Source organism: Rhipicephalus sanguineus, chromosome 7 (assembly GCF_013339695.2).
Source record: "Rhipicephalus sanguineus isolate Rsan-2018 chromosome 7, BIME_Rsan_1.4, whole genome shotgun sequence".
NCBI lineage: Eukaryota > Metazoa > Arthropoda > Arachnida > Ixodida > Ixodidae > Rhipicephalus > Rhipicephalus sanguineus.
Window position 1 is genome coordinate 69,025,758 of NC_051182.1, and position 23,340 is coordinate 69,049,097.

Sequence of the window (23,340 nt, forward strand, 5' to 3'; positions counted from 1 at the left end):
GTGGCTTTGGTGAACTCCTCATGCGAACTGCAATGGCAAGCAGCCGCATGGCGTTAACCAGGGGCACTGATCAAGAAACATTTAGGAGGTGAAACTTCGCTATTTGAGGTGACCAGATAATGTCGCGCTCCCACTAAGCCACATCATGCTAGCGGCATCCAGTAGCCGACAAGGAATTGCAACAGTTTCGGTTGCTAAGGGAACCGCTAGTGTGTGTTCATTTGTTTTTTTAATGTTCTGTGGTTGCTGCTCCCCACTACAAGGCACCACCAGTTCAAGTGCCTCCATCGGCACATGCTATTTTAGTGACATTACCTGGTTGCCTGCGGACACCCATTCTAATGGAAGTTTCACCTCCTATGTGTTAAGAAACGCTCGGTGCATACACTTAATCTCCATAAGAGTGACGTCTGGGCTGTAATGCAAGTGTTGGCCTTAAGTCAGTGCGCTACCCTTTATAGACGCCAGTGTTGTCAATGTGCTTGGTAAGGGCCGCGGTGGCTGCATTTAGATGGAGGTGAAATGCTAGAGGCCGGTGTACTTTGATTTAGGGGCACGCTAAAGAAAACCAGATAGTCCAACTTTTCAGAGCCCCCTCATAATCATATCGTGGTTTTGGAACGTAAAATCCCGACAATTCTTAGTATTAGTGTGCCTGGTAAGCCCACGATATGCACACAACTCGAGTTACGCAAACATGCTGATCTGCCTACCAAGACTTGGCTCACAGTGCAACATAGGCAGCCACTCGCTCAGTGCTTCACACAATTCCCACATTGCATGAGGTCTTCCGGAATTTACTTGACATTGTCATGATGTGATATTTTTCGTGAGAAGTACCTGGGGCCACAATTTTGCCATGATGCCTTTGTGATGCTATTCCTTTTCTTGCTTTGTCATTGGACAGAGCAATGCTTCGTCCATGTTATCAATGGAGTCAGCTGGCTGCTATAAGCGAGCGAGAGTCTGTACAAAACATCTGCTCAGCTGTGTAGCTAGGATGCGACTTCAACTCGACATACAATGTATTTGGGGCTAGCAAGTCGAAGACCCACAAAGTTTGTCTGTGCAAAGGTGTTTTGTCCTTGCCATTTTTGTAACTGTCAGTGGACGGGTTTGCATGCCTTGTGATAAGCTTATTGTCAGAGTCTGCTAGGCTACTGTGCCGTTTTGTTGTCTTTCAACATGCTTATTCAGGTTTATTACATACAGTAGTCTCTAGTCTGCAATTTCAATGTTGTCGGTGTGACAGTGAACAAAGCTGTGAGATTCACTTTGTTATATGCTATAGAACTTCTCTATGGCATGGATCAGGTGTCTGTTGATGCTACTTTGTTGGGAATTACTCTGGTTGCTGTTTGGAGAGCCATGCTAATGCTCGGGGGACTATCAACTCGAGAGGTCAAAATTTCCAGAGGTCACACCTTAACGAACCTAGATGGCGTTGGTGGCACCCTGAACAGTACAATATACGGTGCACCTTTTATGGGATAGTTTGTCAGTGCTATAATGTGAACATTTTTCTGCCCCGTATGTGAGTAATGCAAGAATTGGAAGATGGTTTTGCGAGCCACTGCAAGCATGTTGAAAATTAAGTTTTTGTTCACCCTAAACAATTAAAATATATAGTGCACTTTTTAGGGGAACACTTTAGTGGTGTGCCAATACATTAATGTTCATTATGAAATTGTCCGTTGACTGAAAGAAGCCTCTTACATGGAACCAAAAATTTCATAGCTCTTTGTTAATGGAATCGCAGGAGCAGGCTTAAGGATTTCCCAAAAAGAGGGATGGTATATAAAAGAGCTAGGACATTCTTGCAACACTTGCCTTCAACCCAGAAAGTCTTTTTTATAAATGCCGACATATAATGTCCTTGTACAACTGTGAGTTAGTCAACCACCTATCGCAAAGCTCTAGTACCTGTTATCAGTGAGGGCAAGGTTTCTTTTCGTAATATGTTACTACAGCACCACCTTGAAACTACCATAGCCAGCAGCTGTCAACAGAGCTCTATACCATGGGGCTAACTAGCTGGTACATTTGTTTCTTCTTGCTTAACAGAAGAGCTTCAGAGAGATGCACATCTTTTTTTCTTTTCAGGAAACAGAACACCTGTTAACTAGAATGCGCACTTCAATCTTCTTGAGAGCAGCTGGTAGAAAGGTCATCGATGAATCAGTCGTATAATTAATAAATTATTTTTCTGATTTCTTGAGGTTCCATTTAACGAGACTACTGTATTTGGTGATGTAAAGAAATGAAATTATGAACTATAGCTGCCTTTGACACTTGTTGACATATTGCTGAACTTCCCAGCACAATATGTACTTTTTAGGGGAACACTTCGGTACACAAATAATGTGAATGTTTAGTGCTGTGTATGCTGGAATAGAGAAATTTTCAAGTCAAATGTGACTATTCGAAATTTCCAATAGTGACTGTGTGCAATAGTGAGCAATAGTAAAAAGTGCCTTTCAGACATGTCATTTATATTTATGTGGGGTGTATTTATATACATGGCTGATCTATAATAATTCATATTTGTGCAATACTGTTTGTGAATGGGCCCTTGATGACATGAGCATGTGATTGCTAAAGTAAGTAGAACAAGTTACTGTCCTGTGCCTTTGTGCAATAACCATTGTTGAGCAGTCCTCAGTTGCCCTTCTCTTGGGACCGTTTTCCTTTGAGACTCCACTTAGTGCTATTTGCATTTGAAGCAGTTATGAAGTCTACAATTCAATGTCCTCAAATCAACTGCCATTGAAATAGCTAGAACTGTTTAGCTTTTATTCAGAATATGAAATAACTTGAACACCCCTAGTTTTCTTGGGAAGGTGTCTAATGCACAGTGCTTATAGAATGAAACATGTCAATTCAGGGTTGACTGTCTTCATTCCATGCCATATTCACACATGTTCGCTCATAGACCTGTATCAGAACAAACATCATGCTTAGTGGGTAGATCTGAGGTGACACAATTTATCTCAAGCAATTGCACGTACCCCGTTATACTTAAAAGTTTTGATGTAGCGTTCATTCCTTGAGCACTGCACGTTAGGCAGATGTCATATGTAACAAAGTATGCATACAGTCCCAAGTACTGTGCCTCAGAAATCATTCTTATTATTAGAATAATTTATTATGCACAAGGACATTACCATGCACGCAGATTTTAGCTTATATACTGAGAATGATAGTTGCACTAGGTTTACATGGAATTTCGCAAACTTGGAGGCAGTGAAAATTTTAAACGACTAGTCCATTTGTTTATGTGCTAAGAATATTCATAATACTCGTGCACTTGCAGGTATTTTAAATGTATTGCCAAGCGTTTTGCTGGTGTTTTGTGCCTGGAGTGCTTGGGCAGCTGACTTACTTTTCTAGTATGTATATATGAAAATTAAGTGCTTATTTTTGACTAAAATATGAGTGTGTGTACTATCCCACGCTTTTGTCCGAGCTTGAAAGAATGAGTTAGCGGGGCACCTTACGTTCAAGGCATTTGCAATACGTAGACTAAAAACATGCTCAAAGTACACAGATCTCTTGTCTGTTTATTGAGTGCTTGCCCATGTGCTTCTTGTTTTGGAAGGGTGCGCTTTTTAACATAGTGTCTTTGTCATATGTGCTTGTTTTTCAAAATAAAATTTCAGTTGGAAGTCAGTGCTCGTCTTCACCACTGTCTGTTGTTACATGCACTGCAGTACATCACATTTGCTTTGTATTGCTCTTTTTGTCCTCATGAACACACAAATGAAATGGGCTGTGCTATGAAAAGTGGATGCACATCGCAATACTTATGCTGTGAAGGAAAAGCTAATGCACTTTAGTAACCTTGCACAGCGAGCAAATAAATGATAAAGGAAAGGAAGGTGAAACGAGAAAAAGACTTGTGCTGTACTTTACTGTCAAGAACCTGAAAAACATCGATCACTTTTTACTTACTTGCCATCGTTTCACTAGCCATAGAAAAAAACATTTCGAAATGTTATTCAGAAACTTGAAAATTACTCTTAACTCTAAAAATATGCTTTCCCTTGGGGCATCTTCTCTGGGCCATAGCAACAGGGACGTCTGCTTAGTCGTATGCGAATTTCTTAGTGACACAAGACGAACTCCTTGCCAATTTATTCCCCAATCAAAATTTGGTATTTTGGACTTCCTCTCGCTAATTGATTGAATTCTAACTCAAGTGTCAAGCAAGCAGGGTCTGCAGAACTGACATGTCTGTGTTGTTTTCAGGTGCTTGTATGCATGATCAAATGTTGAAATGTGGACAGCAAAAAAGCCCATGGTTTTCGCACAATTGCATCCAAGGTGAATTATAAAAATCTCACACATTTGTCATTTCGAGCTCAGAATAAACGTCTTCCATCGTCCATGCGACGGGAAACTCCGATGATTTCTGATGTCCACTGACCTCAATAAAAATTGTCAACATATGTTCTCCACGGTACTCTAGATAGAGATATACATTCCAAACGATATGACATGTGCAAGTCATTTAGTTTTTCTTAAAATGAGTTTCAGAGGTTGGTAGCCACACGAAATTGCGTGGTTTTGTAAGCTAGCACTGTGTGCAGTATAAAGCGACGGTTGGAAGCTAGTGTTGCGCTGAAGGTTCCAAGAACAAAGAAACGAATACCAAGTGTGTGTGTTGTCATTTGTTTTCCTACAATAGCACTCTTAGGGAGGAATGGCTTAGTGCTGCTCAGCGTGCCAACTGGTTCCCTGGTGGAAATGCTTTCGTGCATGTTTACATCACGGTGGCAGAATATTCTCTTTCGTCCATCACCCTCTTGAGAGCAGATTCTGATCTTTCCTCTAGATGCGTTTCACAGTACCATTTCTCCGACCAGCTTTGGGCTGTGCAGCTGGCCTGCGAGTCCACGACGCGACGCGGCCGACGCAGCCAAGCAAGCTTCCTGGCGGTCCCGACCTGGGAGAGTCGGATTCGCCCACTGCGCGGTAGGGCCAGTAGGGCGCGTCCCGCAGGACTTCATTGAAGTTATTTCAATCAATCAATCAATCAGTCAATCAATCAATCAATCAATCAATCAATCAATCAATCAATCAATCAATCAATCAATCAATCAATCAATCAATCAATTTCTGCGAAAAGTTTAACCATATGTTCTATCGGTACTCTGGTGATGTATGTGCCAAAGAATGCGACAGCAAGTCGTTTTAGTTCTCCTGAAACGGAGTTTCTCCTCTAACGGTGCTTACATTCGAATAAAAGCCGCAGGCAAAAGGCAGCCGGAAGTAGCCACCATTTTAGCCATTGCCCCGGAAGCGAGCTCCGCGGCAAAGCTGCTGGCGGACTAGCGTTTGTTTTCTATTTTGACGAAATGCCAGCCTGTTGCGCGCTAAACTGCACGAACCGACCAGAAAAGTCTTCGGGAAAGACATTTCACGCGTAAGTACATGGGAATTGTACTCATTTTCGCGCACTTTACCAGGAAAGAGCGCCGGGATACGACCGCTTTCCCCAAGGCGGGCGTACGCTGACGCTATTTGGCGTTCACGCAGGTTTCCGCGCTCCAAGCCGCGAATCTTCCAGAAATGGCTCGCCAACCTGAAGAGGGACAAGTGGAAACCGTCTCTGGGCAGCAGACTATGCAGCGACCATTTTGCCGAGTCGTGTTTCGACCGCTCGGGCGCAAGAACCCGGCTTCGGGGCGATGCCGTCCCAACGCTGTTTTCTTTCCCGGACGACTCACAGAAGGTGAGACTCTTCGCGCACGGCAGTTTGTGATTAGTTAATGTATCTGGCGTCGCGGCTCACTTACGCCTAGGGATAATGCGAAGATGTTAGTAGTGCGAAAAATAGGCGCTCACGTTTCACTTGCTGCTATCTACATGGTAAAACCACGCTCAATTGGAAATTGTCTAAAGTGATGCGTAAGCGATAGATTGCAGTTAATACATTTTTGAAAATGTGCATCGGCTTTTCTCGATCCTTTGGTGGATAAAATTCTGTTGTCGCGTAGGTATTCTTTATGAAGCGAAAGGACGTCCACAACGATTTCATTAACGCGCGCTATTTGATATTTGAATGCAGTAGTTCACCTAATAACTACTGAGATGAAAATGCATCAGTGCGCACCGATCACTCGTAGTGCTGCACCTTCCCAAATAAGCATCTTCAACTGAAACCAGCACAGTCCCTGTTCCAACCAGTAGTTTTGCAGTCCCAACTGGAACCAGTTCCTACTGAAACTGGTTCAAGACATGTGGCCTCATATTGGAACCAGCTTGATCCCAGTTCCAGGCCAGTAACTTCCTGTTGGGACCAGTTGAAACCAGTAGCCGAGCAGTTGATTTCCAACTGGGACCAGTTGAAACCAGCAGAAAAATTTTCACCTGGGTCAATGCAATTTCTTTTTCTTTGGAGCCAAGTGTTACAAGGGGAGTCGATGTCTTTGTGCCTTTTGAGTGCTGTGCTGTGCTGGTATCGTGGGCTTCCCTGGCATATCGACTACACTGGCACCTTGAGAGTAGCTTATGGTCCAGCGTGACGTCAGCACTCACTTTAGAGCGTAGGCGTCAGTTTTATGAAACTGAAGTGCATGCTTCATTGTGATGATGTGCATATAGTAAGTACTCAGGGCTGTAGCAGTGCTTTATAGTTTGCTTAGTCATAGGAGTACATATGTAATGTTTGTTACATTGTTACAAATACCAAAAGCCAGCACAGCAACCACAAATGACGTTGCACCAACATGACGCCTGCACAGGATCTTTTCCGGATGCAGTTTCAAGCACTGCCATGCCTCTGTGGTAAGTTATACTAGACTGCCTAACAGAATGCCTGGATTTGATTCCGACTAGAAACTCAATTTTTATTCTTCATGTCTCTCCACATTTTTCGTTTACCAATAACGCTGCTGACGCCTACATCAGACTTTCTGCTTCACGGGCTCTGTAACAATATTGCGTTAACATTTATGCAATTTTGTCTGGCCTTTCCTGGGTTGGACATATACTGTGAATCACCTGTGGCGTGTACACACGTTCTACGGGTCGTGCTTTGCGAGTATGTGCCACACGTGACTGAAGTAAAGGGTTTTGTGACATACGTGCCAGGCATGTCACATAATTCATGTCATAACCTGTTAATAGTGTTTGTCATACACCCATGTCCTCCTATGCCAGTTTGGTGTATACCAAGTTAAGGAAGCTACCACGAGAGCACCCAGACGTAGGCAGATAGATAGATAGAAATGGTCAAAGTGGTGTTGGTTCGCTAAGGAATACTTTGCATTTAAAAAATGGTATTTATGTAGCCCCATGAGTAAAACACTTGCCTTCGGTATGTGGTGTCCTTGGTTGAAACCCAGTGTCACTAAAGGAAATTTATTTTGTTTTATAGATTTATTTTTTCATAGTGGCAATTGTTTTACGTGACAGAGAGATGTACAAACAGTTTTCTTGTTGAGTTGGCATAGAAACACATTGGTGCGGGTTGTGTATTTGAGAGGGAAGCTGTTGACAGCATCCTTAATGCAATGTGCAAGGTGCAGCAGTATTGCACGAGAAAATAATGAATGTCTTACCTGAACTGAAGCCCTAAAACTGATGTCATGGCTACAGAAACATTATTTCTAATGCAATCTTGGAGAATGGAGGCTTTCAAGCACAAAGGTGGTATGATCTAGAGCTGCCTTTATATCTACTGCATAGGGATGCTAACTTCTTCATCGATAGAAATTGTTCTCATGTGAATGGTTGGTTTGTGCACACATCACATCTGCATGTAAATGAATTGTTTTTGTCATGTACCAGGTGGACAAATAATGTGTGCATACGTTGTTCATATGATTTGAATTTATATCAAGGAGACTGGTATATTCACCATTCCCAATGCAAAACCTGCCCTTTACAGAAAGCTCCGGAAAGGAAAGCACCCAAGCAGAGAGGCAAAATTCTTGACTTGGCCCCAGAGGACGAGCCACCCATGAGCCCAGTGGCATCATTACCTGAGGCTTCACACAAAGTAAGCTTTTAACACGAAAGTATTTTAGGTTGGGGTCCACCAAGACACCATTGACGTGTTTCCGTCACAGATGTGATAAAATGTACACTAACAGATGACAAAGAAAAGAAAACTAAAAGAAGAAGTTCCATTGCCAGGAATGAAACCCACGACCCCTTGCTCCGCAGCGCGCGGCGCTAAGTGACTCCGCCACAGAGCGTACGTTATTCAGCATACTAACGGGGAGCTATTTATGTACACCATTTACCGCTGGCGGTACGCAGAGCTCGGAGGCACTTCAGCGTGTTGTTGTTATCCCAGAGAGATGGCGCGCATGGCACGCTTTAAGGTTGTCACCCCACTCGTTGCGATGCGCGCACGCCTACTACTACTACCAACTGTACTTTGCCTACAGGGCATGGTTGCCCATGCGTGCACGCTTATCTCGGGACGGTGGTGGTTTCTACGTCTTGTGCTTTTGCCACAAAGTTTGCTGAGGTTACAGAGTGCACGAAGGTCAATTCACCCGCTGCAGCGGCCGTGTTGATCAAACACAAAGAAGTAACAACTGTGACAGTTGTTAGTTCGTGCTCGTCCTGTGTGTGTTGTTTTCGCGCGTCCTTCGTGCTTGAGCAGCACCCTGTAAGTTTCGAGCTGCTTGCCATTCTTCGCGGTACATTCCAATTTGTTGCTGTCGCACTCATTGCTTCGCCCTTGCGGTGAAACTGCTTTTTTGTGTGCTTGTTGATGCCATCTTTGCGTGGGGTTCACAATGTGCTGTGTCCAGGTATATGCTAAAAACTTCAGCTACCACAATGGTTAAATCATGATCATGGGCGTTAGCTGTCGGGATGGAGATGTACCACTATAGGCGTCAATGTGGGTGCATCCATGTCAAACGGTGCTATAGCTGCCAAGCACCAATAGACATTCTACAAGCTCTCATATATCAGTGCACAATAAATGCTCAACTATACCTCTGTGAAGACACGGCCCCGCCACGGTGGTCTAGTGGTTATGGCGCTCGACTGCTGACCCGAAGGTCGCGGGATCGAATCCCGGCCGCGGCGGCTGCATTTTCGATGGAGGCGAAAATGTCTGAGGCCCGTGTACTTAGATTTAGGTGCACGTTAAAGAACCCCAGGTGGTCGAAATTTCCGCAGCCCTCCACTACGGCGTCTCTCATAATCATATCGTGGTTTTGGGACGTTAAACCCCAGATTATTATTATTATCTGTGAAGATGCGTTTCACTTTCGTGTTTTACCGATTCCTATGGTGGAGGGATCAGCCATGTTTTACTTTAAAGCAAAGCTGTATATAACTCGACCATTTGTAACGTGCCCTTTACAGAAAGGTCTTCAAAGGAAAGCACCCAAGCAGAGAGGCCAAATTCTTGAATTGACCCCAGAGGACGAGCCACCCATGAGCCCAGCGGCACCATTGCCTGAGGCTTCAGACAAAGTAAGCTTTTCACAGCAAAGCTGTATACAACTAGACAATTTGTAACTCTGCCAACAGTTGCCTACCCAACAGAAAACACCCAGCAGTGTGTGCCACAAAAATTGCACGACTCAACTACTCACCACTGGTCCACTAAAACAGAAAAAAAAAGCAAATAAATGAATAAAGAAGTAACTGTGTTAATAAATAGGCATGTGCGAATATTTGAGCACTTTGAATATTCGAACGAATATTACAGTATTCGAATTTGCTTCGAAACGAATTTCAATTCTAAATTTCAAGGTATTCGAAATAAACGAATGGACATATATAAACCACATGAAACCCCCTGTAAAGGTGGTTTCACTGTAGTCGACGGGTGCTATACTGTGAATACATCCCTCCAGGGGAAAGCCGCACAACCGCGAAGCCCCACTTCAAGGTTAAATGAACATATTACCCTCACATCGATCCATCATTTTATTGCGATAGGAATTCTATGGCCAGTCTCGGCTGATTTTTGCCCTCCCCGCCGCCGCCATCATGCACCGTATATGTATATGTGTGTGTGTGTATATATATATATATATATATATATATATATATATATATATATATATATAGGCCAAATTCTTGAATTGACCCCAGAGGACGAGCCACCCATGAGCCCAGCGGCACCATTGCCGCTGGGCTCATGGGTGGCTCGTCCTCATGGGTGGCTCGCATATATATATATATATATATATATATATATATATATATATATATATATATATATATATATATATATATATATATATATAAGAGCCACAAAGAAAAATAATTCAGAAAAACTTTCCGACGCGCGGAATCGAACGGGCGACCTCTGGCTTCGCAGCGTGCGGCGTTAGACGGTTAGGCCACGAACAGTGCCGTCTTTCAGCTTGCTAGCGGCAAGCTATTTATATACACCGCTTACTTCAGCATGATTTCTTAGTCACCACATAGATGGCGCGATGTGCGCGCGAGGCGCGCTTTAAAGATCGTCGCCTCGCTCCTGCGAATGCCGTTGCTCTTCACCCTACAGGGCGTGGTTGCCTTTGTGTGCTTATGTCGAGGAAAGAAGGGGGCGGCCGGGGGGGTGTTGGTTGTATGTTTTGTGCTTTCCCCGCGATGTCCGCGCTGAAGTCACAGAGTGTACGAAGGTCACTTCGCTCGCTGCAGCGGCCGCGTTTGCGAAAGGAGCGCACTGTTCAAACAGAAATAAGTAACAACTGTGACAATAGACCCTTTTCATAATCCGCAAGTGCGCTTCTCTACGCTGCATATTTGAACAACTAATGGCGGCATCTCTCTTGCTTACAGTGGAGACGAGGTCCTAGTTGCACGTGCTGAGGCTTGTCTATTATGCGTATTTATGTCAAGAGAGCCGAGTCTACATTTTCCACGTCATAGCGTAAGCAAAATGCGCTTGAACACGCTGTTTGCAGTAAGTGACTAGCCGCCATTACTTGGGCAAACTGCATGGCAGGAAAGCTAGCTTTACAATTATGAAAAGGGTCTATTAGTTCGCGCTTGTCCTGTGTGTACCTATGCGTTCGTTTCGTGCGTCCTGCTTTATGTTTGAGTGGTGCGCTTCAAGTGTCAAGCTGTGATGCATTAGTTCGCGCTCATCCTGTGTGCGTTCTTTTCGTGCGTCCTTTGGGCTCGAGCGACGCGCTGGCAATTTTGAGCTTGCGTTCTTCGCGTTATATTCCAATTTATTGCTATCGCATTCATTGCTTCGCCGTTGCGGCGAAACTGTGCCTTTTTTTAAATTTAAAAGCTTGTTATACAGGCTTATATGCTCGAAGTATGGCAAATTTTAAAACAACGTGTTTTACAGGTTATCGCTAGCATTCTACCAAAAGTCAAATCCTGCTACTCTTCAGAGTTGCTTCCACTTTCGTTTGAACCAAAAAGAATAACATTTGCACATGCCTTGTTCCAATTTTAAGAAATATTGTGCAGGTTAGTTGGGTTATGACAAATATGCTCATTTTTATTTATAATATGTGATATATACTATTCGAATTTGATTCGAAATTATTTGACCAAATCACTATTTGCTTCGAATTCGCTTTGAACCTAAAATTTACTATTCGCACAAGCCTATTGTTAAATAATTAAACAGCCTGCACGCTGCACTTCTGGCCCATGCAAATAGAGGTGGTGGAAGTGCTTTAAAGGAGCGTACACTAAATTAAAAAACTCTGTGCCTTTCTATACCTTTCATCAAAATTATGTCACCTCTGTGCTGTGTGTGATGCAGCTTTGCTGGTCATCTGCCTTCACAGAGTGAAATGGCTCATGAAATTTTTTTCATGCACCATACCAATATGAAGCAAACACAGCAACGAAAAATCAAGTAGCCTAGCAGAGCATTTTTGTTGCCTTCAGTGCGTTCGGCATGAGCTACGAGTTGTAAAGCTACACCGTTGTTTGCATGTATAGTGTTGAGAGAAACTTGGGAAAATAAAGCAAAATTTAGGGGTGCCTGGCTATATACTTTTTAAGTAAGTCGATACCTATTTCAATTTTACACAGTGAAACATGAAAATGCAAGTGTCTTGAACAGTGGTGTGCATTTTGATACCCTGGAAACTGTTCATGCTGATTAATTAGTAGCTTGGTGTCTTGTAAAAATGTTTACTGAATTGTTGTTGAGCTCACAATATTTGTTATTTACAGGTGCCTGACCACGACTACGCCGTCTTGGACAATCCTAAGGTTCTGAAAAAGAGGCTCGAGAAATGCACAGATGCCATAGAAAGCATCAAGAAGAAACTGAAGCTCAGCGAGCAGCGTGAGCGCCGGCTGAAGAACAAGGTTACTTCGCTAAGCAAAATTGTCGATGACCTAAAGAGCAAACTTCTTGCTTCAAACGACGCTTGTGCCATGCTTGAGAAGTGCTTCTCAGGAGTGCCCCAGAAGTTATGCAGCACACCTTGAAGCAATCAAACGAAAGGGGCGAACCTGCCAGGCCTAGCCGGTAGCAGTACTCAACCTAATTGTGCATTCACAGCATTCCTGCACAGGCCAGTGAAGTCAGAAAGAACAAAACAGAGCTTCTATGCAGCCCCACAGTAGATGAGATGCCCATTAGAGAGCACGTGGAGTGGGATGGGCATGACAGGTTATGTAGATAACGGAAATAAGATGGACGATGACAGCAGCAATGTTTCAACTGAAGCAATGGTTTTCATCCTTGTGTCTCGCGACTCTCTTTGGAAGATCCTCTGCAGCTATTTCCTCGTCAGTGGCATGACTGGAAAGGAAGAGCGAACGCCGCGAAATTATGCCTGACAAAATGGGCATGATCAGACTCGTGCGATGTCACGTAGCTGTGATGGGCTCAGCTGCAACACTGCAATTTTCAATGACCTAGGGTCTTTAGCGGATAATTGTGCGATGGTGACATCATTTGCACACACCCTGTCACAAAGGAGGTGTGCTGTTTTCTTGACGCATGCCGCATGCCGAAGCTGGTGTGTAATGCGCTTGCTTCACTCGGCTGTCTCAAGGATATGTCAGGGTAATGTATACATTGGCATTATACATCTGAGAATGTTTTACCAGTGCCTCCCACCCAAACTTCGTTCCTTCAGCATGGTGCTCAGGCGGGTAGAATGTTTCGTACAAGTGGCACAAACACTGATGGAAGGCCTGACGCAACCAGTGTCAACATCAGCAACGTGCATGAGCCAACGGGAGTCACCTACGGTGGATGTCTCATGCAACTCATGGCAACTGCTGCGTAGCGCCTGACATAACCAATGCCACTTCCCTCCGTAACGGGCAGCAAGTCCTCACGTCCATTGGTCGGATTCAAACAGCGACTAACGGAGATTCCTGACTGAAAGCTTCAAACGGTTGGCTGCTGCAACGGATCCCAGGGCTCAAAGTAACTGAGCTATGCAGAGAGATGAGAGCAAGTGAAAAAATCCCGGGTCATCGTCACGTCTCAATGCGAGACCATTATGCTCTCGGCCTCTGTGCCTATGTAGCGCCTTTGTATATTTTGTATATAAATGTTGCATTAATTCACCATCGCCTTGACCGCTTCAAGTATCCGCCTTGAATGGATCATTGAAGGCGGCGTGCTTTTGGTAAGCTTAACACCGGGGACGGCCCTTCTATATTGTTTTCCTTTTTTTTTTTTTTCAAATAGCTTCGAGCACCTTCTCAAAGAACAGGGTAAATCGTTTATTGCCAGCAGGGCGTGCGTGGTCCTCACGCAATCGCAAGCGCTGCAGCTCTCACAGGAACTTGATCTCGTTCCAGGTAGTAAAACGCAAACTGCAAAAGCGGCCGAGCTACATGACCTAAGCAGCGAGTTGACCGAGCTTCGGATAGGAAACTCTTGGGGTTACTTGAGCCGCCTGCTGCTGAAACGGGTAGTGTCACCTCCATCAGCGGAGAGTTTAAATGGTGCCGTTGGGCAAGGCAAACTGTAGTCTAAAGCCTGTAGCTCCTAGTTGGTGTGAGCTGCCCATGGTTGATCGAGCGACACTCTAGAGCAGCGGGAAGATAGCTCGATAAAAGTGCTAATGGAAAACGTGAAACTTGAAGCAAAAAAAGAAAGAATGTATTTTGTTTTCATGAGAAATCTGGCCTATTGTTTACACAGAGCTGGTCTGGCAGCTTCCCCTAATTGTTCTTTTTGCGGAGTACATGAGACAACAGGACATTATCTGATTCACTGTACTAGATACTCTACCTTGCGCAAATTGACTTTAGGTACAGTCTTCCGACTCCTTAGATTAGATTTAAGTGCACCAAATGTACTTTCATTCGGGGCTTTGTCTCTTGGATATAGTGACGGGAAGATTGCCGATCCCCTGCAGGAGTTTCCTAAAGGTTCGCAGAGATTTGGGCTATAGAATCAATCTTTACCCTTGTTTTTCTACTTTTCCAAATTTCTTTATTATTTCTTATTCAAATTCTCAGTTTTATTGCTTATATTATATTCTTTTCTTAACTTTTTTTCTTTCCTCTTAAATACAAAAGATTTACCCTTTACTTTTAGAATTATATTTTAAAAACCATCTGGTTCTTGGCCAATCCCTTAGCGTGGGTGTGTGCCTGAGTTTATAGGATCTACTCTACTCTATTGTATCGTAGTTGTGTGGATGTGAAAGGTCCCAAGTACGAGCAGCTTTTCATACAGCAGAAGTATCGTTGCCAGATATTGGAACTTGCGCACGAAAATGCATGGTAAGGGCATCTCGGCTTGAAAAGACCAAGGCTAGGATTTCCCTTGAGCTTTACTGGCCGAAATGTTGGGAGGACACTGAAGACATTGTGCACTCTTGTGACACAAGTCTGAAATGTTTTAAAGACAGTGAGGACTTTGTGACACATGTCCAAAATGCTGGAAGGACATCAGACTTTTTGCACTTTGTGACACATGCCCGAAATATTGGAAGGACACTGAAGACGTGTGCTTTCGTGACACGTCCCAAATGCTGGAAGGACATCAGACTTCGTGCACTTTGTGACACATGTCTGAAACATTGTAACGACACTGAAGACGTGTGCTTTTGTGACACGCCTCAAATGCTGGAAGCCTAGGCGTATCTACCGGGAGGGCAAGGGGGGCGCTAGCCCCCCCACTTTCGACTATTGTCGGCTGCTGACTGGGAAACTAACAAGTCAGGCAAAGTTTTACTTGAACGCAGTAATAACGTAATTTTGTTATAAGATTTGTCCTACGATTCTGCTGTGACGACTGTCCTCCGTGTGTCACGACCACGCACTGTAGGCTACCTGCGGTGCGGGCTGCCTACCACGCTTGTGCGTCTTCCGCTCGAGCATTGCAGAGGAGGCTATCGCTCAGCAAGGGCTCTATAACATCACAGCAATCTGTCATGATTTTGTTTTGTTCTTCCTGGCCTGATATTTGTGTAAACAGCGACGCAGACCAGTAAACGTTTTATAGTCCCATCAAATGCTCTCCTTTTTCAGGAAATTCAGTTTCTTTGAAAACGAATAGCATCGCCACTGCTCCATATTCAAGCTGCTGTGAGTTGATGAGTGTGCAGAAGTATCCAGTATTTTAGTTGTGCCTAGCCAGGACAGCTAAAAGAGATTCCCACTTTAGTCTCCGATTAGCCTGCTTCACTTGGCTTCTCATATTGCCACGCCCACTTCTTGCCTTGTTTTGATGTATTCGGGTTTGACCGGCAGGGACGGTTATCAACGCTCGACGCTGTCCGCGAAGTAGTGTTCTAGAAGCGTCGCGATTGTAGTAGATCGGTTTGTTAAGATTGCGCCCCGCACGCGAATGTTCCAGTTTTGTCTAGAGATAACGCCGCCACCAGCGATATTGCTGGTGGCGGCGTTATTGCTCAACCGGCACCGCCGCAGCTGCAAGCAATGAGCTATGCTGCTGCAGCCCGACGCAACGCCCCCCCTCCTCGCCCACGTCAAGACGCCGCGCCGCCCCAGCAGTTCCGCCGCCAGGCGCCACCGCCGCCACCACCGACGTCATACCGCCCGCCAGCCGGTCAGCGATACGCGCCGAGGAAGACCGACGTTTGGCGCGCCCCCGACCATCGTCCACTCTCTGCGGAGAAGCCGGCCACACCTACCGCCGCTGCCATTATCGACAGATGGGACTGCGTGGGTTCGCCGTCGACGCGCCGCGTCCACAGCAGGGGGAACGACCACGTGACATCTGGTGGAGGTGCTGCTTCTTCCATGATCCGGACGCCCCCGCGAAGCGCTGACCCAAGCCCAAGCCGCGACGAGGACGACGGCAAGGAAATCCCGGATCGTCGAACAAGCCGCAGGCAGAAGGGACTGCAGCCAGAGCACGGGCTCCTTCCCGAAAAACCCAGGCAGCCGCAGATGTCAACATCGACCACAGCGACGATGACCGACCACGTGCAGCCTGCGCCAATCCTTTTTCGCCAGCCCAAGGAGCCGCCCACCTTCCGCGGATCGTCGTTCGAAGACCCGGAAAGCTGGCTGGAAGCCTACGACCGAGTCGCCCTTTTCAATTCCTGGACCAGTGAAGACAAGCTACAGCATGTCTTCTTCGCCTTGGAGGACGCAGCTAGAACATGGTTCGAGAACCAAGAGCGAACCCTGACAACATGGGACGTTTTTCGCAGCAGGTTCCTGGCAACATTCACCAGCGTTGTCCGGAAGGAGAGGGCCGAGGCTCTGCTCGAAACCCGCGTGCAGCTGCCAAACGAAAACGTGGCACTCTTCACAGAAGAAATGACAAGACTGTTCCGCCACGCAGACCCTGAGATGCCCGAGGAGAAGAAAGTTCGCTTCCTCATGCGAGGAATCAAGCAGGAGCTGTTCGCGGGACTACTCAGAAACCCACCCAAGACCATCCAAGAATTCCTCGCGGAGGCAACAACAATCGAGAAGATGCTCGAGATGCGCACTCGGCAGTACAATCGCCGCGCATTCCAAGACAGCGCAGCAGTTCACGCCCTCGGCTGTGACGACTTGCGCGAAACGATACGAGCCATCGTGCGAGAGGAGCTGCGAAAGCTCGCACCTTTTACACAGCCCGAAGTGACGTCCATTGCGGACGTTGTACGCGAGGAAATCCAACAATCACTGGGTGTTCCTTACCCAGCACCTCCACCAGATGTCACGTGGTCGTGACGTCGACGAAGACAGCAGCAGGCCTTTGCAGGGTGAAACTGTTTATTTGGCCGAACTTGTGGCCGGAAAATAAGAACTAGCACTACAGCAATACACGCTGTACAATGATAGCGGCGAACAGGGCGTCGTCCGTCGATCAACTGACAAGCGATCAAGCGCGTCGGCTTTTATACAGGCGCTATCGAACTTTCCAGCAATATCGCTGGTGGCGGCGTTATCTCTAGACAAAACTGGAACATTCGCGTGCGGGGCGCAATCTTAACAAACCGATCTACTACAATCGCGACGCTTCTAGAACACTACTTCGCGGACAGCGTCGAGCGTTGATAACCGTCCCTGCCGGTCAAACCCGAATACATCAAAACAAGGCAAGAAGTGGGCGTGGCAATATGGTAGCCTGCAGCGATCGTGGCGGATTGTAACAAGGCAGTGGACTCGAGCACATTGAGAAGGCCATCTTTCAAGTTTGCCCCGTTACTTGATCTACCTCACCAGGGAGATGATCAGCGTCCACGGCTTTCTGGACTAAGAAGGCTGCCTAGCTGCAAAGGATTGTGTCTGTTCCTAATAATGTTTCTCTCTCTAACTCTTTGTCAGCAACGATGAGTTCACAGAGAGTTGTACACGCGCAAAAACAGCTCAACATCCTTATACTACAACTGAAGGTATCTATTATACACATATGAATCAATCTCGCCCTCTGCTATAAGCAGCCGCTGCCAATGTGATTGGCGGGCAGCCTTCTTAAATTACGTTCAGAAAGAGACACTCTCTGGCTATTAAAAAAATAGTTATTGTTCAGCACAGTAATGTGCTGCTTATTGTGCACACTTCATTTTAATCCCACGAGTTTTCGCAGACTTGTGACGACGCGTAACAAGGAGGCGATTTTATGGCAATTGAAAATGTTTGACGAATAGCGAAGAACCAATGACAAACAATACGCTGCATTGAAAATAGTTCATGATTATTATTTTTTTACGCAGTCAGGCGTGCGTACGTGGTAATTACACGGTGGATCACTTACGCGTGGTTTGTTGCATCGTTTTACGAGCAGGTGCTGTGAGCCCTGACCCAGAAAATTTCGACCAATCATTAACAGCTAACGACCGGAAACAATGCGGGGTAGTTTAACGTTAAAATCACCCACATTTTTTCTAGGAAAACTTGAGCTTACACAGTTTACGTAGGCTATTTACTTGGAGGAACCGGAGGGGAGGAGTAAAGGGCCGCTTCACCGCTTTTCCATCCACCCTCCAGGGGCGGATCCAGGCGCTTGCTTTGGGGGGGGGGGCGGTTGGTTGTTGGGGGGGGGGGAGAGGGGGGAGGGGGGCGTTGCCCAACTTTAAAACTTCACGTTAGTAACCAAATGCTCATTATTTTTGTTCTCAGTTGCATTGCTCAGTGCCATTTCATTATCTAAAATAATATCTCGTAGAAAACCACGTGCAGTTTTGAAAACAATTTATTGACATGGTGGGCATGGTCAAATCTTGTAATATCACAAAAACCTAAAAGTTTACGCAGGAATCTGAGTAATATCGGCGACAAATATGAACACAAGAGAGAATGCAAATCACGCAAGCAGCATTAACCAGCATAGAGCGGCGATTTGTACGTTTACACGAAGTCTCACCGAGCTTTGTACATACACTCTAAGACAAAATCGAGTATTTGGGGAGTATTTCTGCCACACAACAATAATCGTCATCTGGCTTGCTCGCGTTTCCTTTCTTGAAAACCCAGCTCTCGTCACTTTCCTGTCAAGAATGCTATGTCATGCTGATAACGCGCGCGCCGTTCGTGACCGGGAAGTGCCGCGACCGCGGTGATAACGCGAGGAAAGCACGCGAGGTGGATGACGATTGTTGTTGTGTGGCAGAAACACTCCCAAAATACTCGATTTTGTCTTAGAGTGTAGGAAAGTAGAGCGACACTCATCATTCATGAGTCATACACAAGAAGTACAATGAGGTATCTAGAGTGATACAAAACAACTACAATAATGTTTACTAAAAGTAAACATAAAGGCTCATTCACACCGAAGGCGGGGCGGCCAAGGCAGCAAAGCGGTGAGGCGGAAAGCGGCAAAACCTCCTCTCCAGGCGGCGAAAGCGGGGCGGAAAACGAGGCGGCAGGTCCGATCGCTCTCGGACCAATTTTTTGCCGCTCGCCGCTACTCGCCGCTTTGCCGCAGCCAATGAGAACGCGCTGCGGCGGTGGCGCGGCGGTGGTGCAGGTGTCTCTTTGGGAGAAGCCGTACCACGTGATAGCGACACGTGCGCTACAGCGCGAGAGGCCCCGCCTCCTCGGCCGCGCGGGTAGCCAAGAGAGCCATGCGGTCCACGGCCGGTCTAGAAGCGCGCGCTCGCTCCTTCGCTTACGGCCTGAGCAGCCGCAGGGAGTACAATGGAACTTTTTCTATACAGTCACGACGACGCGCTCCGCGTGAGGGCGTCGCGAGCCAACCGCCCAAAGCGCGTTTCGCCGCATGCGCTTCGTGTTTTAAACCAGCGGTGCCCGGCCAATTTCTCGTGCTAATTACTTCTTTCGGTTGTAGCAAGCGGTGAAGGAAGTACAGGTGCGTGTGGGGACATTCTGCCTTTCTCGGCACTCAGCATTAGAAGACGCACACACAGCGCTACTAGCAACAACAATATTTTTTAAGACCCGACCACCTTATATTCGATGGAGGCGAAAATGCCTGAGGCCCGTGTGCTTAGATTTAGGTGCACGTTAGAGAACCCCAGCTGCCACAGCAGAGCATGTTTGGTGAGCCACGAATATTTACAACGTCACAGAGGGGAGCCGTCACAGCTGCTTTGACCTACATTGTCACGGAAAAGGCGCTACCTTCAAAAGACATGGGCATTCGCGACGAAAACATTGAAGAAGCGGCGGTGCCTATTCCGGAAGATGTTATTGAGGAACTTGAAGCTCTGCGAGAACCTCCTCGCAAACCACCGAACTCTGTTGCCTATTCAGGCTTTGTGCATGTAGGTGGTTACATTGCCAAACTCATCACTGATGTCGGTTGCGAATCATGCGCCATGCTAGTGACGACAAACAAAACGAGCATTCCTTTGTATCATATTCTCCGTCAGCAAGAAGCCTATGATCTACACTACACAAAGCCGGAGTTACTCTCAATGCTGGACACAATTGTGACGTTCTTCGAGAAAGCAGTCAAATATCTTCCTCGAACGAAAATCCTCGAGACTCTGCAATTGACTGTTGAGCCATACCTTGAAGATTCGCCACTTCTCGACTGTACGGAAGGTGTGGACAAGAGTCGCGCGAGAGTGCTGGCTCATGTTATTTCTGAGAAGTTGCTCCGGATTCTTCTTATTAACTACAGAAAAAAGTTAACAGATCAGAATGACAGGCCTTCCGGTTTTATTCACAAGCCCACGGGGAAGCATATCAGGCTGTGACAGACTTGACTCCTTTAAACTGTGATCGTCACTACAGTGTTTTACCAGCAGTGATTTTTTTCAGTTCTCCATGCCCATATTGTTGTAGTACCAAGGAAAACATTCTGTTTCCCATTGACAGGATTCTCTGAAAGTTTTTTATGTTTCCTCTTCGTATTCAGCGTGGCCGTCCCCATTATGCAGTGACTTTCACTTTTTTTAAGTATTTGTTTCAATATTAAAGCACGAATTAAGATGCCTCCAACAAAAAATGTGCAATTTTGTTATTTTCAAGTACAGCGGCGGCCGGCACATACATTTGAAATAAATATTTCCTAAACCATGATTAAACCGTTTCCTCAACCAAATGCAATGTTCATCCTCTTACTTACTCTCGAAGTTACAGAGACCATAAAAAAAAAACAAGGCTGTGTTATACCGCGTCGATGCTTTGCCGAGCAACAGAGGCGGGCTGAGCGGCCTGCGCCACCACTTCTGTAAAGCGGAATTTACCAGAGTCATCATATATACTTGCTACCATGTTTCTATGGCATTGGTACCATGAATACCATATAGAGTAACTTCAGAAAGCGCCACGGTAAGTCGGAAGCCGAGCACTCCCTGCGCGCGCTAGCCTCCGCAACAGCCGGGAGTGAGCTAGGGAGCAGTTGGCTCGGAGCGCCCCCACGAAATTACGGCCATAGGTAGCAACAGCCCCCCGTGCGCAGGCCGTAAAGGAAGGAGCGAGCGCGCGCCTCCAGACCGGCCGTGTGCGGTCTGAACAGGTACGCGCGCTCGCCGCCTCGCCGCCTTGAAAAGCCCGCTTCGCCGCTTTGCCGCCCCGCCTTCGGTGTGAATGTACCTTAACTGCATTATACAGGGTTGATGGCAACTTTGAAGAAAACAATTCAAGGGTTTTTAAGGACTTTCAAGCACCTAACGAAGAATTTTCAAGGACTTCAAGCAACACTTGTTGAGATCGTAGAAAAAGGAAACACCAGCTTTTACAGCATGAAGCACATCCTTCATTGCACACAAGCCAAAGTAGGAACATTTTCACAATTAATAGCTAACTAAAGGAATTCTCACCGTTCCTTTTTCGCTCATATTTTTTACACTGTTTTCCACGGGTTTCAGTGTTCTTCTGCTAAGTTGCTTAAACTGATTCACCTCACAATATGGATGTATTGCGTGAGCGCGTGTGCACATGACACATACACAAAATGTGCATTGCCAGCCTTAAAATTTTTTCAACTTATATGTATATAAGACATAATCGCCGCTAATATAACACAAAAACGCAGGAAAAAACACAAACATGACAACATGGGCAGCACTTGCAACTTATTTTGTGACATTTTAGGGGCAATTATGTCACATATAGCAAGTACCAACTAGGCGATGAACACGTTCACCTGTTGAGCATATATGCCCACACACACACACATATGCAAAGGGGTCGGGCTCCCTTCACTCTCTACTGCCACAAAATAAAATCCTCGTCAACCCTCTGATCAAAAGTAGGCTCGTGCAAACATAACTTTCTAGGCTCAAAGTGAATGGCAATTAGTGTCGAATAATTTTGTAGTGATTTCATATAGTAGCGGGATTTGAATTGTAGTAGGATGCAAACTATATGTGGAAAAATAATTTAAGTTTTAAAATTTCTCATACGTAAGCAATATAAGACGATAATAAAAGGAATGACTGAAGTGCAGAAGTGTGGCTTCGCGCTGGGACGGATTTCCCCTGACAAGGTGGTTTTTTGGCACAGCAGTCCCGTGTTGCAGTGAAACCATCTTTAAAGCGGGTTACATGTGTTAGAATATGTCTGTTCGTTCTTTTTAAATACTTTCAAATTCTAAATTAATGTCATAGCGAATTGGAGCCGTGTAATATGAGCTCGATTATTGGCACAGAACTATCCAAAATGCAATTGCTAAAAATTGGCTCAACAAAAGTGTATTGACAAAATTCAAGGACATTTAGGGACCTACAAGAATTTAAGAGTTTTCAAGGCCTTAAAAGTGCTATTTCAAAATTCCAGGGTTTTCAAGGGTTTCAAGGACAGCTACGACCCCTGTAGCATAAGAAAAGGCGGCAATCTTAACCAACAAAACAAAAGTCGGAAAGAAACATGTGCAGCAGAAAAACGATATTTACACACGAATGAATGTGTATATTCGTGATAAAAAGGTTCACAGGTTTGTTAGAAAAGCATGCGGGGTTGGCATCTTCGGCAATTAAGCTTGTAAAGACTCAAACTATGGAGGCTGGTTAAATCACAAGCTCTAACCTCCGCTGTCCGCTACATTTGGTTGCGAACCGCTCAATCACTTTACTCGTGTCAATGGTAATGTCCCTATGAGCATGTAATAATGCCAGCCCAGTCAAACGCTCTTCACCCATTTGAGAGCGCATCCACGTCTTCAGACGTCGTAAAGCAGAAAAAGACCTTTCGGCACTGGCCACACTTACGGGTAGAGTGGCCAGTATCTGAAGAAATGTGTGAATTAAAGGAAAGATTTCCCTGTCGCACGTGTCCAGTGCTCCCGCAGCGGTAGTGGGAACTTCCCTTCCGTCTTCGGCCTCGCGCATCCATTTCTGTCGCCATAAACCTAGCTCAGCTTCAGCCATCTTTGCTGTCGTTGACACATTTGTGCCCATGAAAGCGGAATAGCGCCGAGAAATGTTTGCGAGATACTTTTTGTCGTCCTCTTTTGTGGCGTGACTTTGGGACGGCACAAAAAGAAAAAGTTCGTAGGCACTTTCCGCCTCAACAGTGAATCGCGATTTTAAGTCAGTCAACACATTGTCCAGTAATGGAGCGTAGACTGCCGTCCTATAGTAGCTC

At 45.7% G+C, this 23,340-nt stretch overlaps 1 protein-coding gene across 1 annotated transcript; it reads left to right on the forward strand.

Annotated features, from left to right (window-relative positions):
- The first annotated feature begins 5,290 nt into the window (after positions 1-5,290).
- Positions 5,291-14,870, forward strand: LOC119399515 (THAP domain-containing protein 1). Its single transcript, XM_049417740.1, has 5 exons — positions 5,291-5,425; positions 5,539-5,734; positions 7,895-8,005; positions 9,337-9,447; positions 12,136-14,870. Exons 1-5 carry the CDS (start codon positions 5,358-5,360, stop codon positions 12,394-12,396), a joined length of 747 nt encoding a protein of 248 aa, XP_049273697.1. The 5' UTR covers positions 5,291-5,357; the 3' UTR covers positions 12,397-14,870.
- Positions 14,871-23,340: the final 8,470 nt, after the last annotated feature.